This window comes from Prunus persica, chromosome G1, assembly GCF_000346465.2.
Source record: "Prunus persica cultivar Lovell chromosome G1, Prunus_persica_NCBIv2, whole genome shotgun sequence".
NCBI classification, from domain to species: Eukaryota; Viridiplantae; Streptophyta; class Magnoliopsida; order Rosales; family Rosaceae; genus Prunus; species Prunus persica.
The window spans coordinates 5,585,605-5,609,854 of record NC_034009.1 but is presented as its reverse complement, the minus strand read 5'-3'; the positions used below and the strand labels follow the sequence as shown (position 1 = coordinate 5,609,854).

The 24,250-nt window shown below is 37.1% G+C and overlaps 4 protein-coding genes across 10 annotated transcripts; 3 read left to right on the top strand and 1 right to left on the bottom strand.

The window, feature by feature from the left end:
* LOC18778876 lies at positions 357 to 7,256 on the top strand. Of its 2 annotated transcripts, none has more exons than XM_007211345.2 (11): positions 357 to 724; positions 1,705 to 2,230; positions 3,133 to 3,231; positions 4,112 to 4,212; positions 4,310 to 4,381; positions 4,553 to 4,643; positions 5,083 to 5,163; positions 5,576 to 5,635; positions 5,728 to 5,850; positions 6,491 to 6,529; positions 6,639 to 7,256. In XM_007211345.2, exons 2-11 carry the CDS (start codon positions 1,850 to 1,852, stop codon positions 6,765 to 6,767), a joined length of 1,176 nt encoding a protein of 391 aa, XP_007211407.1. In that variant the 5' UTR covers positions 357 to 724; positions 1,705 to 1,849; the 3' UTR covers positions 6,768 to 7,256. The 2 variants fall into 2 exon arrangements, with proteins under 2 accessions (XP_007211407.1, XP_020409718.1); XM_020554129.1 differs by lacking the exon at positions 357 to 724 and adding an exon at positions 766 to 1,163 and having other exon boundaries at positions 6,639 to 7,070.
* LOC18780983 (probable aspartic protease At2g35615) lies at positions 9,249 to 10,680 on the top strand. Its single transcript, XM_007212050.2, has one exon. The coding sequence runs from the start codon at positions 9,298 to 9,300 to the stop codon at positions 10,057 to 10,059; it is 762 nt and encodes a 253-aa protein (XP_007212112.2). The 5' UTR covers positions 9,249 to 9,297; the 3' UTR covers positions 10,060 to 10,680.
* On the top strand, positions 10,212 to 11,036 carry LOC109946786 (aspartyl protease UND). Its single transcript, XM_020555582.1, has one exon. The coding sequence runs from the start codon at positions 10,330 to 10,332 to the stop codon at positions 10,648 to 10,650; it is 321 nt and encodes a 106-aa protein (XP_020411171.1). The 5' UTR covers positions 10,212 to 10,329; the 3' UTR covers positions 10,651 to 11,036.
* On the bottom strand, positions 18,290 to 22,996 carry LOC18778916 (probable splicing factor 3A subunit 1). 6 transcript variants are annotated; one of them, XM_020561451.1, is made up of 6 exons: positions 22,862 to 22,996; positions 20,091 to 22,320; positions 19,666 to 19,962; positions 19,238 to 19,483; positions 18,971 to 19,052; positions 18,298 to 18,873 (listed from the first exon to the last, which is right to left on the bottom strand). In XM_020561451.1, exons 2-3 carry the CDS (start codon positions 22,233 to 22,235, stop codon positions 19,693 to 19,695), a joined length of 2,415 nt encoding a protein of 804 aa, XP_020417040.1. In that variant the 5' UTR covers positions 22,236 to 22,320; positions 22,862 to 22,996; the 3' UTR covers positions 18,298 to 18,873; positions 18,971 to 19,052; positions 19,238 to 19,483; positions 19,666 to 19,692. The 6 variants fall into 6 exon arrangements, with proteins under 6 accessions (XP_020417044.1, XP_020417040.1, XP_020417027.1 ...); XM_020561455.1 differs by lacking the exon at positions 19,238 to 19,483 and having other exon boundaries at positions 18,290 to 18,873; XM_020561438.1 differs by having other exon boundaries at positions 18,351 to 18,873; positions 19,244 to 19,962.

The window sequence follows — 24,250 nt, the reverse complement described above, 5'->3', positions numbered from 1 at the left end:
AAAAAGAAATAATGTGATATCTCCCAGTTACTTTCCCAGCATTATCAAACGTGAAAAATGAATCTTTCATTTCCCATCTCTTGAGAAATGACATGGAAAATAATTTCTCTTTAAATTCGTTCCATGAACCAAATGAAGCTAGAGGGCAAGACGAAACTAATTTTGGAGGAACAACTGAATTTTCACTTTCTTTTAAATTTATAAACAACAGTAAAAAGGGGAAAACAGTGACATTTTTAGTGGGAAAAGAGTGAAGAGAAACACGCGCCATGAGTGCGAGGAAGGGTAGGCAGCAGTCCAAATAAAAAATATAATAATAAGCGCAAAAATAAAAAAAGGAGAATAAATCGCCGGCTGTGTTTGTGTTTGGAAGAAAGGCAAACGACTGTTTCGACTACAGAGAGAGAGAGAGAGAGAATTTTGGGAAGGAGACACACAAAAGAATCGTCTTTAAGGAATCAAAAAATCAAAAAATCAAACACATCCCAATTAAAATCCATTTTATTTTTTTTTTCCAATTTTAATTATTTTCATTTCCATTTTTCTACTCATCCAGCTCTCTCTCTATGCGAGGCCAGACTGTTGGTCGTCTTCTCTGCTCCTTCTTGTGTGTGTGCCCTAGATCTTGAGAGAGAGAGTCAACGATAAATCACTACGCAGAAGAAGTTTCAGATTCCAGATCTTCAATTCTTGATTCGAAGCTCCTTTCAGCTCATTGCATCAGGTACCTCTTTCCATGCTCTCCAAGTTTTCAGAGTGAGAGTGAGATAAGACTTTGCTTTTGATTTTCGTTTTTGTTGGTGTAGCTACGTTATTGGGAAGTGGTTGTTCGGATTTTGCTTGGTTTCTTGGAAACCATACGGGGCAGAAGGAAATGGTGGAAAATTTTGGGGGTTGTGAATGGTTGAGTTGACTAAAGAGGCACTAGAGCTTGCGTCTTGCAGTTGGGTTTTAATTTTCGGGTTTAGATTGGAATCTGTGGGTTGGTTTGACTTTTCTTTACTACGATCGTTGGCAATTTTTTTTTTTTTTAATACCTACATACATATTCAGGCGTTTGGTTTTAGTTGTTGGGCTGGTTCTGAGCTTTGAATTCTGAAAATAGGGTTCGCTTATCAAATTCCGATCTTTTTCTGGACCTTACGTTTGGTTGCTGACAAAAGGTAAGCAGAAGAAGGGGAAGAGAAACAAAGAGTTGAAGTTTTGTTTTAGTAATTTGTAAACCGTACAGTACGACCCATCTGAGCATGATACTTTCTTCGAAGACTAGGATTTCTTTTTTTCGTTTTCTTTTCAAATGCAATTTCGGCAAACGATTCTAAGCAATAACAATTACCTTTGGAATTAATTGCTTGATTGTTATCAATTTGATTTGATTTCTGAAGCCGCTTACTTTTTGAAAGGTTGCATTGCGTTTCTGTGTGAGGCATATTAGCATTCTCATACATGAGAGTGTTAATCTAACATTTTTTTTTTTTTTGGGACTGAGTTAATCTAACATTCTTTCTAATGATTTTTATGTCCATATGTCATGCTTGCTGTACCTGTTACTGTTTACTATTAGGATTAGTAGTGATCTAGGCATATTTTTCTTATTAGGAATGGTATTACCAATTTGTCAACAGTCTTGTACCTGCTTAGGATATCCTGTTTATTTTCAGAATAAATTTGTATGAATTAGTCTGCTTATTATTTTACTTGCAGATTGCAGAAATCCCCACACCAATCAATTGAAGGTTCTCTGCTAGACTGTTGATGCTAAATCCATATCAAATAGTACCATGGTGGATGGGGACAATAGACAGGAATGAGATCATTAGGTGATGAAATTGTGATGCATTTATTCTAGATGAAGACGGGTCAGTGGCGACTAGGCATGGGTGACATGCAGATCGTGCCCGGGGCTCGCCATCGCCCACCTCTGAAGAGGCCATTGTGGATTATTGTCTTGGTTTCTTTGGTCAGCATCTTTGTGATTTGTGCTTTTCTCTACCCACCTCAAAGCAGCGCCGCTTGTTACATATTTTCTTCGAGAGGTTGCAAGGCTATTACCGATTGGCTTCCACCTGCTCCTGCAAGGGAATATACTGATGCTGAGATTGCATCCCGTATTGTGATTAGAGAGATTTTGAGCGCACCTCCTATTCAATCCAAGAATCCAAAAATTGCTTTCATGTTCCTTACACCCAGTGCGTTGCCTTTTGAGAAGCTGTGGGATAAGTTTTTCCATGTAAGGTTTCATCTGTTATGATTTATTGGCCCTAGAAAAAAAAAATCTCCTTTTTGTTTGTTTCCTTGGAAATTTTGTCCTAATATGCCTGTCCTGCTTAATTAGTTTAAGCATATTCAAACAAAATCTAACTTTTCAGACAATGCTTTCAAATTAGCACATTAAGAATATGAAGTGATTAACTCATGTTGTGGTTTCCTATAATCTTTCACAAGGATAGTTGGAGCGTTCCCATACAAGCGAGTCTTTCATACATGATTTATATTGTGATTACTGGTCAACAGTTTAGCACTATGTTGGACTAATAATCATCATGTGTGCTTAATTTCATCAAGCTATCAAATATTCAAGTTTGACAATACAGTATAAGGGTTGACTAATGCTAAATTTTTGGTTGTATTTGGAGCGAAATAACAAGCCTAATAGGAGAAGCTTCTCATATGGATGAGGGCAATAATTCATTGAACAAGGTTCTATACCAAAGTGGCACTCATGCATCCAATTTGTAAACTTTTGTTGTCTTTGTGGCTGATGAGATGAGTTGGTGCTAAGCTTTCTTATGAGTTGTAACCTGCTTGAAAAATGTAAAGTTACATATGATGATCTCTGTTACTTTTGGTGTTTTTAGTGTAATCTGTATGTATGGATTTTTGTGTCCCTTGATGCCCTTTCCGGTGGCTGTTTTCTTATTAAAAAAATTAGTGACTGATTATGGTAGGATGTTATACAACAGACATCTGTTTATGTCAAATTAGGGCTTTTCCATGGTAATATGTGGAAATAAATGTCGAAGGACAGAATTTCTGATCTTGCTCACTCAGTATTCCAGTGTTGATGAAGCCTGCTAAAGTAATTATGAATTCATATGCTTACCTTAAATCTTTCAATTTTTTATTTGACAGGGTCATGAAGGAAGGTTCTCTGTTTATGTCCATGCTTCTAAAGAAAAGGCAATTCATTTGAGCCGTTACTTTTTTAATCGCGAGATACGCAGTGACCCGGTATACCTGATTTTATTGTCATAGTCATTCATGATTGGATTGCATTACTTTACAAGATTAATGTTTCATACTTTTCAATGTTATTTGAAATAGAAATGAGAATTAACAGACTCCTTGTCTACTGCTATACAAAACAAAATTTGTTACAGTTGATGAAACCCTCCATCATACGAAACAAGGGACATGATATACAGTGAATATTAAAGCTAGTAAATAACAAACAAACATGTAGAAGATGTTAAAAACAACGTATCCCGTCTCATATATTACCATAGACCTCCTACTTGCTTAATTGATGTATGTATCAGGCAGCCTTATATCTCATTTAATTGAGTTAAAACATGCCAGTTCGGCCACTTAATTGTTAATTGTTAATGTCAGATATTAAGTGGATGGCGGGGGAATATTTTGTTGCGGAGGGGGTGATTGATTATTTAATCCATACAGTATAATAGTCTCTCCTAATGAAGCTGAGCATAATCTTTCACAATAACTCAAATTGTAGAAAATGTCTGATTGTTTCTTTATTCTGACCTGTGTAAATCTTGAACAATTTTAAGCTAGCAGGCTATCATGGAAGGGGTTAGAGTTGTGTAGATGATGTTACACAGACAGGTAGAAGAAAATGAGGATAACACAATGTGACATATCTTTCACATGTTTTCTTTTCTTAAACCAGATCTACTTAGAGCAAAACTTTTGAAGCCAATATAACTACAACTAAAATTGTTGGTAGAATTCTTATTCCTTGTTGGCCGGATTAATATTATATCATACTCATGGTCATTATATCAGTAGTGGTGATGGTGGTTTATCGTCTTCATGTTTTAACTAGTGATCAAGTAGATTAATCAGATCGACAATTTGATCATGTTTTCAGGTGATTTGGGGGAAAATTTCCATGGTAGATGCAGAGAGAAGATTATTGGTACATGCTCTTCAAGATCCTGATAACCAGCATTTTGTCTTACTTTCTGAAAGGTGATCAAATTCTAGGTACCTTTAGTCATCCTTTTTCTGTTGAGTTCTGATTAGTTCTGCAATTATTAATTTCTTATTAATTCTTTCTGTTATGCAGTTGTGTGCCACTGTATACATTTGACTATATCTATGACTATCTGATGAATACAAATATAAGCTATGTTGACTGGTAAGTGAAATCTTCTTCTATGAGCTACTGTTTTAGTTTAAATGTGTGGGTAGCTCATCATTTTGCGAATGCATTTTTGTTTTGATGAATAGGTACAGTTATGACGGTTGCTTCCGTAGTAGGGTTTTATTTTTATTTATTTTTATATCTTATTTTGTTTTCGCTTTTCAGCTTTGAGGATCCTGGTCCACATGGAAATGGGAGGTATTCTGAGCACATGTTACCTGAAATTGAAAAGAAAGACTTCAGAAAGGGTGCACAGGTATTTTTCATTAGGTTGTTGCTGCAAATGTAGTTTTTCTAATCTCGGGAAATTTGATATTTGCTAAATGGAGTTCTCCATCTCTTGATGGCCATTTTGATTGGTCTTATGAACATGCATTGTCAGTAGGTAATATCAACACATTTTGACAGTAGAGCAATATGACCACCCACCCAAAAAGTAATTCTTGATTCCAAGGTGTTAGAAAATTGAAGGCTTGTTGGCTGTGTAATAGATTCTTGCCTGTGAGGTTGTGCATAGGTCAGAGGTAGTGCAGTTTAACTATCCAGATGTAGGAATTATTTTTCATTTTGATCCCCATTTTTTTGGCCAGGGTTGGTGGTGACAAAGGGATCGATTTTTGAGATGTATTAGTATTCAAATATTTGAAATTCAAGTATCTTCCCTTTATTAAGTTTATATTCTGAATTATATGCAGTGGTTCACTATGAAGCGTCAGCATGCTGTGATAGTAATGGCTGATGGTCTTTACTACTCGAAATTCCGGGACTACTGCAGGGCAAGTTCTTTTCTTCTTTTTTTGTGTTCATTTCTACATCTGCCTTGTTTGTAGTTCTTAATATTTTCATATGTTATATGTTTTTGCCTCTAATTTATTTACCAAGTAGATATAGCATATCTGCATGTACGATACCTTCGTCCTTGCTTTCTCCTATTACGGGTGTAATTAAATTCTAGGTTGCTCTTTATTTGGTTTTTTCTGATGACGTAAGCTCTTTTAAGGCTCAAAATTTTGTTGTTGATATGTAAAACATTTGCTCGATTTCAACATATGCCTTTCCTCCTTCTCATGCTTGGGCCACTATACAGCTGACCTGCAAGTATTTGATAGGTTTTTGTGATATTTAAAACTATGAAACCCTATGTTCCCTAGCCCAATTTCTTGATGTGGATGTTCTTGGTTATTACAGCCCGGTTTGGACGGGCGCAATTGCATTGCTGATGAACATTACTTGCCTACCTTTTTCAATGTGAGAATCTCCTCTCTAAGAATTTCCCCTTCTGTGTTTCCTTGTATTTAGCATCTCTGTCTGAATGAAGTTTCTTTTGCACTTATTTTCAGATAATTGATCCTGGTGGAATTGCAAACTGGTCCGTAACACATGTTGATTGGTCTGAAAGAAAGTGGCATCCAAAGTTATACAAGGGTCATGATATTACTTCTGACCTTCTGAAGAATATTACGGTACAGTTATGCTATAAGCTTTTATATATATGTGTGTGTGTGTTTGTGGTATTTATAAGTAAGAGCCCCATCATGCATGCATGTTTATCTTGTTTGGATATGTGCTGCTAGACACTGACTCTGCAATTTCTTGAAGTTCGCATTATGCAACTGTGCAATATTTCTTCTACCTGTCTGTGTAAGGTACCTATGTGGAGAATGTGTGCTGCTGGACACTGACTGCGATTTCTTAAGAAGTTTGCGTAATGCAACTTCACATATTGCTTCTAAAAACTCTGCAATTTTTTTATTTGTTTGGTTGGATGGTTGGCACTGAGCCAATATTGTCATCTGATCAATACCATCCCTCACTTCTCTCTCTCCACCCAACCAAAAAAACAAAAAAATGCTTCCTGCTATTGAATTTCAGTTTTTAATACTCGGCCTTTTAATGAAGATGTGGCCTGAATTGATTGGTGGCTTGAAATGACCTGGTGGATGTACCAGTTGGAGTGTCTCATTATAGTTGCTTTGGATGTGCCATTGCAATCTTTGTTACACCATCAGTTCCAACATATATAATACTATAGAGAGTAGTATCAATTCAAATACAAATTGTTCATAATTTCTGACGGAGACTTTTGTTGTCTTGTCTCTGCAGTCAGTTGATGTGAGCGTGCATGTAACCAGTGATGAGAAGGTATGCATCTAAAAGATCGCTAATTCATGCTTCTGGAATTTGAATATTGGATGGCTTGGAAATAACTCATTATAATTTAATCCCATTTTTTTTTTTTTTCATTTTTCAGAGGGTAGTACAGAAATGGCCTTGCTTATGGAATGGTATACAACGGCCGTGTTACTTGTTTGCAAGGAAGTTCCATCCAGAGACTCTCAATAACTTGTTGCACCTTTTTGCCAATTATACAACAATTTGAGCCAGATATTTTTGATTCCATATTCTTTGGTTGGATCGTTTTCGACCCTTTCACTCCCACTTATTTCCAGTATAGCTGACGAAGTTGTAAATTGCCAAATTATAGAGGCTTGATTGTTCGTTCCCCCCGACCACATTTCTTGAGTGCAAGGGCAACTGGCAGAGCAGTTAGGGTGGAGTCTGGCAGGAGGCTAACAAGCTAGTGTTGCTTCCGTGGGTATGAGGATATGTTGATCTCTACAAACCCTTCATTTTGCGCTATCAGTGTTAAATTTCTAGAACATAATTTTTCTTTTTCGGGGAACTCTTTCACTGCATTTTGTGGTTAGTCTTTGTAAAAGATGAAGTTTGAACTCTCAAGTGGCAAATATACAACACACAATAGCCGTGAAATTCACGCTTTAAAAATTATTTTGTGCATGTGTGGAAATTCAGAGAGAATTAGAAACATATAATGATTGAATTGGAAAAGTTAAATTTTTTTCTCGTACGTTATCTTGTCTTGAGAGAAGAAGAGTTGGAAACACTAAAGTAAGCATTGAATGATTCTATGCCCTGGCTGCCTTGGGAATTTACACACCAGATGCATCCACACAATGACCAAGATTACAGTATAATTAAACACATACCAACCATGGTCAGGAGTTTATTTGTAGAGTAGAGTAGACCCAAATGAGTGGTTAGCACAATATTGTTTGGGAGTGATTCTAAGATCCAGTTTGGGATTGCTGTCGCTTTAAAATAAAGCAAGTGCTGTGAGTATGAAAAACAGAGTGTTTGTAAAGGTGCTGTAACTATTTGTAATGACTAAAATAAACATGATGCTGAAAGTGTTTTTTTACTAGTTTGTTTTGTAAAAAATAAACCTTGAAAGTGTTGTTATACTTTTCTTCCTAAAAATTATATTAATCGTTGCTTAAAGAAAAATAAAAATTCAATTTTTCGAACAAAATATATCATTTATTTTCTAGGACCAAATATAACCAACGAGGGGTAAGAAAGCTTTCAACTTGGAAGAATTAGAGTTGAAGGAAAGCAAGGTCGCCCTGCCATTGAAGGACCTTTTGGACCATATGGATTCCATCCCTAAAAACTATCATACACCAGAGATTGAAGAATACATATATCCCTAAAAACTATAATCAATAGCTTTGAAGAGATTGATAATCTACCTTTGAAAAGAGATTGAGCGAATCCTCTGCAAACTTGGGAGGCTACAGGAAATACCAAACGTATACATTTCTAACCTAATAAGGTATTTGTGGAATTGCAAAAAAATCAATAAAGGGAGAGCGCTGCTTCAATTGAAAGTAGCTTTAAAAAGCAACCCCAATGTTGCTTTTAAAAGTTGCTGTCAAAAGAGCATTGCTTTTAAAATAAGCAGGATATTTTATTTTTACCAGACACCTTAAACTGTTTAACTTTAAAGTTAAGTAGGTTTTTGGCCAAAAAAAGGCATCCCAAACGAGGCCTAAATAACTCAATATTCACTTTTATGGAAAATCACTTCTCTATATAATCACTTTAAGTGCCAATTTGGCATTGCTTATTTGGGGTGATAAGTGATTTTTAAAAAAATTTGGGAAGCACAGCCCGTTTGGTAAACTATGAGAAAATCACTTATTTTTAAAAATTGCTATGAGAGAAAGCTATAAGGAAAAGAAGCTAATGAGGTGCTTTCATTTTCTGATTGTGCAGGAATCAGTTTCAAAGAGGCGCTGGGTTTAATGATTATGCGGCAATCATTTTCTGATTATGTGGGAATTAGTAACAACAACGCTTTTAACAAAAAATTTACCAAACGCCAAACTGCTTTCTATCACAGCTGATTTCTCTCACAGCAAATCTGACAGCGATTATTTTGACAGCACAGCAATGCCAAACTAGCCCGTGGTTTTAAGTGATTTTATGGAGAAGCACATGCCTTAGAATCACTAAAAGTGATTATATGAAGAAGCATGCGAGGTTCTTCTCTCCAAAAGTCCAAAATCACTCCCAAAACTTACTAACTAATAAGCGCTTGAGCACTACTGTATATATTACCCATATTTTAAATGGTAATCCATGACCCTTAATCAAACTTTCACATATTTTACATGGCTTTAAATGTTTTCTAATTTTTATTAGTCATTACTGCTGTGTTTTCATTACTGATACAAATGTACCAAATTTCCATTATGTTTTGTATGGTCTTGGACAAGAATAAGATAGCAGTTATGAGACTACCTTAAAAAGGAAGATGAAAACTTAATGGAAAACCTAATGCCATGACTTATGCGTGTGAAAACTAAATGGAAAGACTGCCTTGTTAAAGAACCCTACACACAAGATTATCTAGTTATTTTTCCCTTTATTGCATATAGTATTTTTCTTAGGAGGATGCTTTTGATAAGAGCAAGCATATAAGGCAAGTCTACAGTCTGGAGGATATTTCCATATATGTATATTTCTACATACGCATAGTTATAAAGAAGCACAGCTATCATGCCTCGTCTGCCTTAAACAATTCTGTGTTCTTTTAACCAGTAGCCATGGCAGCCCAGTTTGCAAAACCTGTTAGGCTCTCGCTTACTAATTTTGTTATTTTCTTAAATTTGTTATGCTTAACCGCCACAGCTTCCACCATCGAAAGACCAAGGAGTTTTGCAACAAAACTCATTCATCGCGATTCGGCTTTGTCTCCTTACTACAACCCTAATGCAACCATCAAAGACCATGCTATGCACACGTTGAAAACCTCCATGGCACGCTTAGCATACTTGGGAGCAAAGTCTATTGTTTTTGTGACAGACGATACTCGTGCCGGGCTTGTTGGTGAGGACAATGGAGCACAATTCATGGCAAGTTTCTCAATCGGTGAGCCACCAGTTCCACAGCTCTTGACCGTAGACACAGGCAGCAACTTATTGTGGGTTCAATGCCTTCCTTGCACCAAGTGTTTTGAACAAGCCACTCCACTTTTTGACCCTTCCAAGTCCTCAACATACACCACATTACAATGCAACTCTCCCTATTGCACCATTTCCCCTAGTGACAAATGTGACCCCTCAAACAATTGCAAGTTCTCTCACAAGTACCTTGATGGCACTGATGTAGCCGGACTTCTTGGGACCGAAAAGTTCACCTTGGACACGTCCGACGAAGGCATTAGCCCTGTCGCAAATGTGGTTTTTGGTTGTGCCGATGACAATGATGGTTACAATGGCCAACCTAGTGGAAATACTTGGTCTTGGACCTTCAAGCATATCTTTGGCAACCCAATTGGGGTCAAAATTCTCTTATTGCATTGGTAGCATAAAGGATCCTAAGTACCCTCATAACCAACTAATCTTAGGCGATGGTGCAAAGATAGAAGGCCTTTCAACTCCACTTGAAGTCTACAATGACCTCTACTATTTGACCTTAGAGGGCATCAGCCTCTCTGAAAGGCGGCTCGAAATTGATCCAGAAATTTTCAAAAGAACACCATCAGGCACTGGTGGAACAGTCTTTGATTCTGGGACAACATTAAGCTTCCTAGCCAAAGGTGCATATGATGTGCTTAGTGCTGAAGTGCAAAGTTGATGGATGGAAAGTTGGAAACAGTAGAAGAGCCTGATATTCCTTCGGCTTTATGCTACAAGGGGATTATAAGCCAAGACCTTGTTGGGTTTCCAGATGTTGTCTTGAACTTTGCAGATGGGGCTGAGTTGGGTTTGGACATTGAGAGCCTTTTCCAAGAGTATGGCCAGAATGAGTTTTGTATGGCTTTGCAAGAGTCTCCTGTTGGCAATGACTTGAATTTTGTTGGAATTATGGCTCAGCAATTTTATAATGTTGCCTATGATCTTGCTGCAAACAAGGTTTATTTTCAGAGGATTGATTGTGAACTTCTTGATGACTGATGGGCATCCATAATATAGGGATTTCAATATATTATACAGCCTTTTTTTTTTTTTTTTAATATCAATTTTTTTCTTATTTATTCTTGTATTTATTTACTATTGGTGGGTTTTAAATATGGGATATAATTCATGTATTTATTCTTGCTCCCATATTGGCCATTACATGAAGGTAGATTCTAGTTGTCATTCTCTTAGACTCTTTTGTAGCGAAGAAAAAGAAAAGGAAAAAAAACAAGGTCTCAGGTTTGAACCCATGACATCTTGGTTGTGTGTGTGAGAAACCCCTCTCCTCTTGTAATTTAGATTATCGCTTGTATTCAAAATAAAAGTTCTATGAACTACCAAGGAAAAACCATGGATGTTATAACTCATGTTATTATTATCATTTTTATTTATTTTCAATTAAAAATAATAAAAATCTCCTTAGTGTTTTTCTATATTGAAAATTCAAGGATTGGCTGGCCTGCGGTGGTGGCCGGCTGCGGGTGGCTGGCCGGCTGTGGCGGTTGGCTGGATATGGAAATATGACATAGTATGCTTGCCTTAGAAGGAGTGGCATTGTGTGTAATTTTGATATATTTTTTAATAATATTTTTGTAAAATTAGTTACTACATTTTGGTCTTTGGCTTTATGCTAATTAAGATGAAATTGTATTCCTATCTTCCAAATTAGTAAACTATATTGTGTTTTAAGTGGCTATGCTCATTACGGTCGATGATTTGAATCAATCTACAGATATTGTTTGTGTTTTTGTGAATGCCACATCAACTTGACTGTACATAGAGTATATGCGTCTCTAATTCTGAAGCTTCAGGTCATCTGATTTAGTGGATATCTACCAAAGAGGATTTTTCTGATGACTAGTGGTTTTCTTGCTTATTTGCAGGCTTTGCATCTTTTGTTTTGTGCCTCTTCTCTAATCAATACCTGCATTGGCAGTCGAAGCAAGAATAATGAGAGCTTGGTTAATATAAGATCCATATGAGGATCTATCTTTAGTTCTTTTCATCTTCTCTTCTAAAAGCTTGTATTAAAATAGGACTTTGTTGGCATGTGGTGCCTTCTTTATTTCATCGACCAGTTGTAAGTTGTAAGACTGAATCCCATTTGTTTGGAGACACAATGAATGAGGATGAAGAAAACATTTTCTGTCAAGCTTATAGCTAGCAAATCAAAGAAGATTGTTTGTTATGCACAAGTAGGGGGGGATTTCGTTAATCTGTAGTTATGAATCATTGCTTGTATTTTGTTCTAATCATTCTCCGATCTTATTGAAGAATAACATGGAATGAACTATGGTCGTGAAGTAAAAATTACAAATTCCACTAAGCTAGCTATGACTAAATTTGCAGTATTTGATCTGATATATAACATGCAATATATTTTGATCACAAGACTGAGAGCGAAACTTAAATCGTAAAGCCCTAGGTCGAGTTACGTGATTATCCAAGCCTAATTGAGTCCTAAGTGCCCAACAGTAGGTTTACAACTTGCAAACGGTTATGGAACAAGTTCGGATAAGTTCGACACTTGGATTTAGGGTTTGGAGACTAAAATTCCAGTTTTAGAATACTAAAATAATTTTCTAGAATTTTTAAATAATTGAAACTATTTTAAAAATAATTTTAAATTCCACAAAATTATTTAAGATAATTAAATATAATTAAATAGTATTTATTAAGTAATTTTTATTCAATTAATTAAAATATTTAAATACTAATACTTCATTAAATAAATAGAAGTAATTAAAACATAATATATTCAAAGCGTATAGCCGGGTGGCTATACCTTTAAAATATTCCATTTACTATTCTATACCTTTAAATCGCATAGCCGGCTGGCTATACTCCATAAATATAAATGTAAACGGTATAGCTATACTCCAAAGTAGAATATTTAGAATATTTTTTAAGTACCGCCGGGCGGCTATAACCTAAAATATAATATCCTAACAGTATAGCCGCGCGGTGTATGCCGGAGTATAGTAAATCTGACTTCAAACATAATTAGCATAAACTACGGGATAATTAAACTACTAAAAGTATTTAATTAAAAGCTTAAGAAGCTTAAGAGAGGATGGATTAGGAGAGAAACTGGATTTCCTACTAAAAATATCAAATGTCCTCATTCAATTGCATATTTTATTAGAATGATATTTTCTAATTGGATTGTCTCATATTTCTGTGGTTCAGAATTTTTTACTAATGCATCAATGTCATATTCATGGGCCAATTGTTGTGGTTTCTCTATTAAAAAGCCAGAGCCATCAGATTAAAATTCTGTGTTTAGCCAATCAGGAACCAATATGAATATATCTTTGCCCCCAAGAACCGTATGTATATCCATGTCTACCTACTGTTTGAAGTGTGAAGAATGGTTGAGAGATGTCGTCTTCTTCCTGCTCTGAATTCTGGTTCAGAGGGTGGGGTGAAGAAATTGTGGTTGGGGACATTGACATGTGGATTTGACAGTCTCTCTTCATTAAATTCACACATTAATAACGAAGCGACAGGAGCAGCTTTGGTGCACCACACATATATTTGTTTCCACGTACATGAAGATGAAAAATCACATGTCACATTGCCATGTAGAACTAAAATACACATAATATTTGTATGCAGCGATTGCTATTGTTCTTCAATTACTCAAAATATCAATTAGGTGGCCAAAGGATCACAAGTCGTGGTTTAAAAATGTTAATTGCTTTGCCAACACTCAAGTAATTCGCCAGGAATTGCCATTTTTAACAGTTTTCCTGTAAATAGCAAACTAGGAAAACTCCCGACGAAGTTTCGTCAGCACAGGTGTATGCCGGCAAATATTTGTCGGATTAGACATCTCCCAACAAAATTTGGTCGGAATGTGTTGCTTGGAGCCGTGAATGATTTATGTATGATGTCCCCATTATCGGTGGCAAGCAATCCTGTATTTACAAAGCTTGGAGCCATGAATGAGAATAGCACAACTGAACAACAGAATTTGAATATAAGAGCTCATGAGGGAATTGAATGCTGTTTGCCAATTGTTTTATTTTTCTTCTAATACAACTGTAGCGTTTGTGGTTTCTGATCTCATGGGCTTTTTTCCAGGTTTTGAACTTGCTTCTGAGCTCGTTAGTATCAAAGAAACCTCTGTCTGAAACTATACTGAAGCATAATCCTGTACCAAATCCGAATTTGAGCATTTTAAATCTGGATCAACTAATATTGACACGTATTGAATCTCTACTGCTTGGAGACACGATGACTGAGGGAGAAGAAGAAGAAAAGATTGTTGTTAAGCTGACAATTAGCGTATCGAAGAATATTGTTTGTTATGCAGAAGCAGGGGAGGATTTTGTTAATTTGCTCTTCAGTTTTTTGACTGTTCCACTTGGTTTCATAGTAAAGCATATGAGGGATGCCTCTTTCAAAGGGTGCATTGATCAGTTGTGCAAATGTGTCGAAGATCTTGATGAGCAGCACTTGAGTCCTAAGATTTCTCCTGGTTTTTGCCACGAGAACTGTCTGTTAGGAATTGAGGATGGCCTGGTGGCCTCATATATTGGCCGGAGGATGGAGGTTTGCAGGATATATTGGCTACTGATAAAACACTCATCCCTTCTAACGCAGTGACACTTCCACTCAAATTGAAGCATGATAAAAGTACTCAAGGGTATTTGAAAGCATCAACGGCATTCATGGTAACTGACAAGCTGATTATAAATGAATTGAAGGTACCTTTCACTGACATAAAGGAGGAAACTGTTGAGGTTGGCAAGAAGGAGGTGAGTTAATTGTTTACAGTTTTCATGTTGCCCTTTTCACTGCACCCTTCTCCCTTTTTAATTGTTGATGATTCTTGTGTTGTTACTTATCGTAGGCTTTGCGTCTTTTGGTGGCTACTTTTCTTAGCGACTCTGCTCTAACCGATGTCTTCATTAGGCGGCTGAATCAAGAAAAGTCTATAAAGAGAGCTTGCTTATCTATTGAATGATGATGATGCTTCTCCTTTATACAAACTGGAACTCCAGTATGGATGATACTGTGTGTGCACTTCCTTATGGATAATGATACTCGTAGCAGACTCATAGTCACGGGTTCAATTGCTAGTAGAGATTTCTTTATGCAGAATATTTAATGACCGTTTGTTTCATGAATGACCTGTTGTATGTAATAATAATGCAGGCTTTGTTTTTCTTCTAGAGAGAAAAAAAGAAAAAGAAAAAAGAAAGGAGTGAAGTTGTAAAAAACTATGAGTTTTGAAGTATGAAACGTATGGGGATGAAATCTCTTTCCCATTGGGCCGTGGAGGATTCAGCATACAACATAAGATCTCAACGTCTCCGTCGTTGAAGAAAGGGACAATATAGACTCGAGTAATGACCTTATAGTAATGGATAATGCTCTAAACTACTCTTATCGATAAAAGAAAATCGGGGCTATATAGGCACAGCTATACTATTTGTTTTATAAAACAAAATACTGTGGTAAGGCCAGGCGGCTATACTATTTTGAAAAATATCAGTGAGTATAGCCGGCTAAAAAAAGGGACCCACTTAGCATTAGATGAGGTGTCAAAACAAGTATAGCCGCTCGGCTATACTATTTGTTCTTAAAAAATATCATAATAATGACGCGCGGCTACACTCTTCAAATATTAAATTTAAATAGTTTAGCTGCGTAGCTTGCTATTTATAAAAATTAAATTGGAAAAAAAAAAGGACCTGCTTAGGCGTACGAATATTCCCATGAAATATTAAATTTAAATAGTATAGCCGCGCTGCTATACTATCTCTTAAAAAAAATTAAAAAAGGACAACCGGTATTGCCACGCAGCTATAGTATTTATTATTTTTTTAAAAATTTAAAAAGGTACCTCTACCTAAGGATTAGGCGCCCGAATCTTCTCTTTTCCCTAGCGTGATCCCAAGGCCTCTTTCCATCCACAAATCTATCTTCAATCTGAGAGTTCAATTTTTTCTCTCTTTTTTCGAGGGAATTGCATCTTGTGTTGGAGTGGTCTTGGTAACCCTTTGATCTATCTCGTTTTCTCGAGTGCTACTAAATTATGTTACTGCACACATTATTTGTCGCAGAGAATTGCATCCTGAGTTGGGGTGGACTTGGTAATTGCTTCACTTTTCAAACACCACTTTACATGGCTTCATCTGTTATGATCTCTGATACCGAGCCTTGGAAGGTAATTGAGACAGTACCTCTTTGCAATGTGCAGTATATATGAAAATTTTCCCATCTCTGTTCTAAATGCGGATAATTTTCATTGCCCAGGCCCATGTTGCGGACATAATTTTCATTGTCCAGCTCTATGTGGGGTTTCTTATTGTTCATTCATATTCTTTTTGATATTTGCAGTTGTGGTAGTTTCAAAGACCTTTACAACAGCTGAAACTATGTTGAATGCTTGAATCCGTAAGGAATGGATTTCATCTTCTCTCGGGTTAGTCCACTGCTAGCACTTCTTCAATTATATGAACAGGTTGAATCATTTTTGGAATAGCTTAGTAATTTTATAATTGAATAGTTTAGTACTCAAGATGGTATGATGGAGTGATGGTTTATTATGTCTTTGTAGTTAATCATTGATTTTGTTATCTGTTCAAGCTCTGACCTGTTTTTCAAGCTATTAATTCTCCAAAATTTTGTCTCTCTTTCCCAGTACTTGACTTGTATTTTGAAGTCCTTTCATGTTTAAGCAGGAAAACAACTTACAGCTTCGTACTTTCTTACAGTATCAATGGCTGATACAACTGTGAAGAATATATTATAAGCTTGAAGGCTGTGGTGGACAAGGGGAGCAACAAAATTATCTTCGTAGAGTCTGATAAAGATTTTATTGATGTTCACTTGAGTTTCTTGACAATACCAATGGGAACCATTGTCAGGCGTGCCCGTAAACATTCAGTACTTCTGGAAATAGGTTGCATGAATAATTTGTACACCAGCATCGATGTTCGGCATTTCCAGACTGAGGCATGTAGAAAGATGTTGCTATGTCCCCACAATAGGGCTGAATCTCATTGCAAAAACCTCAAACTGAGAATTGACAATGATGAGCAAACAGGTCAGAAACCACTTGGTTTTTTGACTGTTCCACCTGGTTTCATATAAAAGCATTTGAGGGATGCCTTTTTCAAAGGATGCATTGATCAGTTGTACAATAGCGCCAAAGATCTTGATGAGCAGCACTTGAAGTCAAATTACCACAAGGAAATTCTGCTGAGTCCAAAGATTTATCTTGGGTTTTGCTATGAGAACCATCTTTTAGGAATGGAGGATGGGCTGGTAGCCTCATATTTGTATGCATATTGGAAGGATGATGAGGGGCGTTTGAAAGATATATTGACAACAGATGCAGCCCTCATCCCTTCTAACGTTGTGACAGTTCCACTCAACTAAAGTTCCCTTTTGAAAAGCCGCCTTTCATTGAATCAAATTTCTTCAATTTCACTTACTAGAATATCATTGTCTTTTTCCATTTCAAAATTGCCTCTTAAGAGATGGGCATCAAAATTCCTAGGAAGGGCATTCATCAACAAAATCAGAATTGGGAAATAAGCTTTAAGTGCCCGTTTGACATTGTTTATTTGGGGTGATAAGTGATTTTAAAAAAAATTTGAGAAACCTAACCCGTTTGATAAACTATAAGAAAATAACTTATTATTAAAAATTGCTGTGAAAGAAAGCTATAAGGGAAAACATCTAATGAGGTGCTTTTATTTTCTGATTATGCAAGAATCAGTTTTGAAGAGGCACTGAGATTAATGATTATGCAGGAATCATTTTTTTTATTATGCGGGAATCAGTACTAACACCACTTTTAACAAAAAATTTACCACACACCGAACTGCTTTCTCTCACAGTTGATTTCTCTCACAGCAAATCTGACAACAATTATTTTTACAGCATAGCAATGCCAAACTGAGTGAAAGTTGTAATTTAAAGCATGCTTTCCTATATTTGGCAGGTCTTACATTGCAATTCACTTTTTTCTTTTTCTTGACGTCTGCAACCTTTTCCTTGATACCTGTTGACGCTACCACCACTCACATTGTTGCCCAAAAACACTAAACTGGTAGTCGTACTCAATTCACCACTCACACCTCGCATCCAAATTCCACACCATAATCGAAATTACAACTAGCTACGAGAGATGGTGCTCAAAGTGACATGAAAAGGTTGCTTGGACACTTTGGTTAACTTAGAACTGACTACTGAGAGCGATGATGCTTTGACATTTCCATCAACAGACACCAATATTGAAATATTCGTCGATATTTCCTAAGATATCAATATTTACGTGCATCACAGGACTATTCTAATTAAAATCGGGCGGTGTCATGTAAGACGGACTAGACTCGTTCAATTGGACAACAATACAATATATATTGGAATAAACAAGCCCCATCCTCAGGGGTGGAGTGGATCTCTGATACAGGGCACAGTCCTGACCAGACATGCCCCCACCAAGGTCCTGAACATATACCATTCATTCTTGTAAGTTGCAACTAGGTCAAGCATTGTGGTTTTGGTTTGATCGGACAAACATTGCACATCAAAAGCAAAAGGGACTCTTGCTTTTGGGAAACTCATCTTTGAAACATCTAATTAAGGCATGAAAACAACCCACATTGTTGGCTACACAACTTAATTGGCAATTGGCTGCATAAGTGATACTCTCAACAAGTACAACCAATTGATATTGGGAAATGAGGCAGACTTTATACAGGCAACTCAACGCCTTTTGAAACAGCTGACAGTGGCTTTTACTACATACACATTCCTAGCGTGCACAATATTGGAGACACAATTGTTTATATCCGCACAACAGGACACATCACCGAGAAGAGCTGGAGTCTTCAACCCCGGAACGACATACTGAGTCGACCCGTAATTACGCATGGACCATGTTGACACCCCATAGTGAAGGCCAGTGTTGAGCAAATATTTTAGACTAGTACATCAGCCAACCAAATTCTCTACAGTATTGTGCTGCCAGCACCAAATTACCATAACTGAACAGTTAATGACGACTCTTTTCAACAGATTAGGGCATTCTGCATTTCTATACTAGCTGTAAACTTTTAATATCAAATCCAATCTCATGCATAACCTTAGGGAAGCTATGTAACCCCAACCTGCTCTAATAATCCTAGAAAAAATACAAAGATATAAAAACTTGCTTGTTCCTTTAACATGGTAATCAAACCCTGTGGTTCCATGCTGCAAAAAGAAATGGCATGCATAAGGATTGCCATCAGAGTTGGAAACAGGACAAGGAATTCTACATGAAAATGGTAAAGATAAAATAGCATCTTACCTGGCTTAGATGCTTAAAGAAGAACATCTAACTGGTTGCACAGACCATTTATGAGTCCCAACAAGTAGCTAAAGCCTCTATCCTGTAGTTAACAACCATCATCAGAAAATACCAACTCTACCAGCCACTGCTTGCTATTGGCTGGTTAAAGAAACACATGAGTGCAAATAATACAAGCTTCTGTGGCACCCTTTGCTAAAGGCGCAGTATAGCTTCACCCTATAAAATTAAATACTAGAAGGAAAACAAAAAACCCAAAATACCAACATTCACCAATAGAAAAATCTTTCACCAACAAAAATTGGAAGTGAACACTGAAAATAACTTGACACCAAGCATGCTTCTAGGGATATGAAAACCATAATACGACCATGGGCACATACTTTCCAGAGAAAAAACTGCATTGCAAAAAGGAGCAGTTATTAGACATATAAGCATGACTTGCGCTGGCTAAGTAAAAGGAACTGATCTACTTCCCATTGTCCTTAAGAGACACTCGCCGAGGCACCCAATCTGTAGTAGATACGACACTTACCATCAGTTTAAAGACAACAATTATATGTTCAAGAAAAATCATCCTATTAATACACAACCAACATATAATCTCCCATATAACATCAAAGAAAGTAGAATAGCAAAAGTCCCACATGATATATTGAATATTCTCATGGTAACACGAAAATTCCAGCAAGAACCTTAATCAGCCTGGTCAAATAATCTGCTCATCTCTTTCTTCCACCACGCTCTCTTAATGAAAGACTAAGTGCTTCTCCTGCTCCAACATTATAATATGCAAGCGACATATTGTCCTTGAGAAAACCAGGTTTTCCACTCAATTTCTGTTTGTTTGCAGGAAGCTGGATCTCCCCAGAAATTTTTTCTTTCAGACTCCCAACAGTTTCAGATAAGGACTGCACCGTAATCTCCAAAAGTTGTCCCTTCAGATTACCTTCATCAACATTGGGGACAGATACTGTGATGCGAACAGGTCCCTGCAACCAAAAAGATAATAAATAAAAAGGAATAATTTCTGTCAGGCTACCAACAATAATTATACAATCAGATTTCAATTACTAAAGAATTTACAGTGGAAAGACAAGGATATGCAGGGAATCCATACCGGATGCTGTGCCAGAAACTGATCTTCTGAAATAAGCATAGAATCATCAAGCTTCTGCCGCTTTGGCTCGGGTTCTTCTGGAAGCGGTGGAGGAGCTTCCTCAGGTGGTGGTGGTGGGGGCATCCCCTGAGGCAAAGGTGGTGGTGGCATCATTTGCATTGTAGGTGGAGGAACAGGAAGAGGCATATAAGCTCGGGGAACTTGCATGGGTGTAAACTGCGAACCAGGGGGAGGTGGGACAGATGGATTCATAGACATTGATGGTGGCATAGGAGGTGGCCGATTCACCAAAAGGGATTGCTGTCCTGAACTCATGGGCATTGGAGGTCCAGGTGGTCGAACTGATTGATATTGGACAACTGATGGCCTCAGTGGAGGTACAGGGAGGCCACCACTAGATGGAGCAGAATACTGGGCTGTATTTGGAGGAACACGGGGTAGATTCAAGGCAAGACCTGGTGGTGGGGGTAGAGGGCGAACAGACGGCACACCAGGTCTTGGAGGAGGAGCTGCAGGACCAGGAAGATTCCTTGCATCATTGTTAAGAACATCATTCTGATCCTCTCCGTTGATATTCTGTGACATGGCTTGATTTGCTGTGCGACCAATGCTTCCGGTGTGACCATCCCATATGACCTGCTTTGGTTGCTCATCTTTCTTTTTTTCAATCTCAGCCTTGACAGCGTTAGAAACTTCTTCCTCTGTGGTACCAAAAATATCAGGACGGGTTCGTGCAAGGCCCACAATGTTTCTTGAGATTTCGTCATCCTGAGCGAGAGTAGTCTCCCGAATCTTGGCAAACATCCGTTCTTTTTGCTCTTTGTATTTTGGATCAATGAGAGAAATCCTCATGTGTTCAGACATCTCATTGATAGGGATAAGCTCTCCAGTGATTGGTGAAATGACATACTTTGTTGGGTCTCTTTCAGCAGGGATCCTGTCTTCAGGTCTCTTCCAGTTCTTCACAATTCTCATTGGTGGTTCTGGATCATCTGTCACCTTACTCTCATTCTTCTTTTCATCACCATTCTCTTCAATTCTGGCTGTCCTCAAGCCCTCTTCAACAAGCTGCATCTCTTCTACATCCATTTCCATTTCCACCTCCTTACCAGGCTCAACAATATCTTCTTCCATATCTGTGACCTTGCTTCTCCTTATAACCTCCTCAAGGGTCATTGGAGGAGGTAAATCCTCATCCTCATCATCTGCAAAGTCTATTGATTCAACCACAACAAAATCATGCCAATCAATCATAGCCATTTGCATCCTTTCCAGCTCAATCTCATCTTCTTCCTTCTGCCTTGCCTGCTCTTGTGAACGCTCCCACTCCAGCCGATGCACACACCGTTCAAGCACAGTTGTCATGTCTGCAATACTTTTCTTAAGCTTCTCTGTCAACCCCGTCGGAGGCATCAACACCTTTGAGTAAGCATCAGCCAGAGAAGTGAAAAGTGTAAACATACTATGGTTAGGTTTTAAAAAATGGAACTGGGGGTTATTCGTTTCCCTGTTTGTCAATCCTAACAAAAATGATTTCCCATTTCGAGCTACAAACTGGGCTGTGAGCTTTATAATATCCAACTCTTCCCCAGTAATCCCTTCAGGAAGCCGAACAGTATACTGCTCAGCTTCTGGTTTTTCTGGTGGTTCGGGCACTTTGCGCACCGATTTAAACTGAGCAGAGGGATCCAGCTTTGGTGCTCCTGTTTCACCATCTGCAGCTGGAGCTGGTGGGGATGACTCAGGTATTGCAGAATCTTCAGGCTGCGAAGAAGGTTGCTGTCCAGAAGACTGATTCTGGGCACGGAACTCAGACAATCGATGCTGATAATACGCATGGTAGGGATCTGAGGAAATCAAAAAGCTGAACTTTGCATTTCCGGTATTATTAGCTATGATCCTTTTCTCAAACTCCGGTCCGTTCTTTGCCACGAATTGGGAAGTTTTGTCAACAATATTTCTGATGTCTTGAGGAGGATAAATGATACCAATAGCCCTAGTATGTGTTGCAACGGAGTTGGCTTTGTTCTGCTCCTCATTCAATTGTTTCTCATCGTTATTAAGTTCAGTCACTTGGGATTCTGGAAGAGGCCCAAGGTCTCCATCAGAAGGAGGAGCCGGTAAGGGCAAAATGGAACCTATCATTTTCCTTTTACAAAAACAGACACTTACGTAACAATTCGCAAACTAAAGGGCATAAAAAAAAAACAGCTTTTTGCTCATCCACAACCTGCACATATACAAATACATAAGACAACTTATAAAAGTATTGAGCTACTATTAAGTAGAGAAAAATCAATTCAGGCCGACCAGCAACAATTTCAAAGATGAATGTGATAAAGACGAGAACACTAACAGTCCTACTGAAAGCAAGTCAGCCAAATTGATTAACACGACTCCCAAAAACCAGCTTTCCAGCATTCTAAGGACATAATTTCACCACAAGCTCTACCTCTACATGGAAATATATACAAATCTTCAATTTTCTAAGCAAATCGACGGAAAAGTCAATACTTTTTTTTCTGAATCTAAAAATTATAGTACCAATTGAAAGAGAACCTCAAACCCAGATAGAATCCAAACACCAGAAACGAAAAAGAAATAAAAACTCATCTTTCAAAACAAAACAAACATTAGTACAAAAGCCTAGTTCAAGAGATATTCGCACGATAAATAAAGGTGCGAATCGAGATCCTCGTAGTTTTAAGAGTAACGAAATATTAGGGTTTAACGCAGAGAGAGAGAGAGAGAGAAAGAGAGAGAGAGAGAACCTTAGGGCTGTAATCAGATGATTGCACTTCTTCTAGGGTTTCAAAGTTCCCCCCACTGCGCAGAGAGAAGGAGAGAGATTGTGTGATGTATTTATTTAACTAACATACATTACATACACCGTCACGACCCCAATTTTCTGGAAGAAAATACCGTCTCTGAATTTCTTATTTGCCGTTCTTTTGTAGAGCGAAATTTAAGGGTTTTTAAATGAAATTTTTATTTATTATTATAGTTTCCTCTTCATTCAAAAATATATATTAAACGCCAACATGGAGTGAAAAAAAGGCTTTTAGTTTATAGTTTAGACTATCGTTTATATATATTTTTTAAAATATTTAGATTCAATGGTTCCTGAGCTTTGACTCGATTCGCGACTCGATTCGCATTTTAGTCTCTCAATTTCTAAAATCGTTCCCATGATCCTTCAACTTCAGTTTCGTTAGGACAAATGGTTCTGCCGTCAATTTTGTTAACTTTTTCTATTAAATTTGAGCATGTGCATGACACATAGTGTATTATTGAGGGTCAAAATCAGAAATTGCTTCACTCCAGGGATAAATTAAAAATATTTAGATGGTAAAAGGAATATTCATAAGGTTTTTTAGTTTTTAGTTTTTTTTTTTGGGTGAAATGAATATTCAGATGGTGGAAATTAAAAATAAAAAAAAAAGATCATTTTGCCCCTGCATTTAACGAAAAAGATAACAAAATTGACAGCATGACCATTTGTCATAACGAAACTGAAGTTGAAGGACAACGAGAATGATTTTGAAAATTGAGGGACCAAAATGCGAATCGGGTCAAAATTTAAGGACCATTAGACCTAAAACCAAAAATATATATATTTTCATCCATAAGATTTAAATTACTGATCTCTGACAATAAAATGAGACTAATATGTGAGTGATAAATTTGGTTCCACAATGTTTGTGCTTTAACTAGAGTAGGAGTATGATTTGCAACTAAGTCTAAATGGTTTTAACTAATCTTAAGGCCATCTCCATTCATGAGGGCTAAATGCAGTACTGGACTACAATTTAGCTCTCCAAAATATTAATTTATAAAAAAATAATGTATGGCTAAATTTTTCCATCTCCAGTCATGCTTGGCTATATTTTAAGGCCCTTTATATTTTATTATTTTGAGAAAAACTATGGTGCAGCACTCATACAATCCACTACTATGTATTTTTTAAATTAATTAAACTACTATTTAGAGACAATATTCCAAATATGACATGTGTACGTTGATAAGCATTTAACTAGATTTATGATAAGAGTGTGGAAAATATTTGACCAAAAAAATAATATGGAAAGTTGTGAATATGTGATAAAATTTGTAAGAAATGTGGAATGAAATAAGTGTTAAATTTTTTGAAGAAATTTGGA

Coding starts and splice junctions, on each gene's coding strand:
- LOC18778876 (XM_007211345.2), top strand. CDS start 1,850: ATGAAGACGGGTCAGTGGCGACTAGGCATGGGTGACATGCAGATCGTG. Junction 4,213..4,309: donor TTTGTCTTACTTTCTGAAAG/GTGATCAAATTC, acceptor TCTGTTATGCAG/TTGTGTGCCACTGTATACAT. Junction 4,644..5,082: donor ACTTCAGAAAGGGTGCACAG/GTATTTTTCATT, acceptor AATTATATGCAG/TGGTTCACTATGAAGCGTCA.
- LOC18778916 (XM_020561455.1), bottom strand. CDS start 22,235: ATGATAGGTTCCATTTTGCCCTTACCGGCTCCTCCTTCTGATGGAGAC. Junction 19,963..20,090: donor AGTTTCTGGCACAGCATCCG/GTATGGATTCCC, acceptor TTTTGGTTGCAG/GGACCTGTTCGCATCACAGT.
- LOC18780983 (XM_007212050.2), top strand. CDS start 9,298: ATGGCAGCCCAGTTTGCAAAACCTGTTAGGCTCTCGCTTACTAATTTT.
- LOC109946786 (XM_020555582.1), top strand. CDS start 10,330: ATGGATGGAAAGTTGGAAACAGTAGAAGAGCCTGATATTCCTTCGGCT.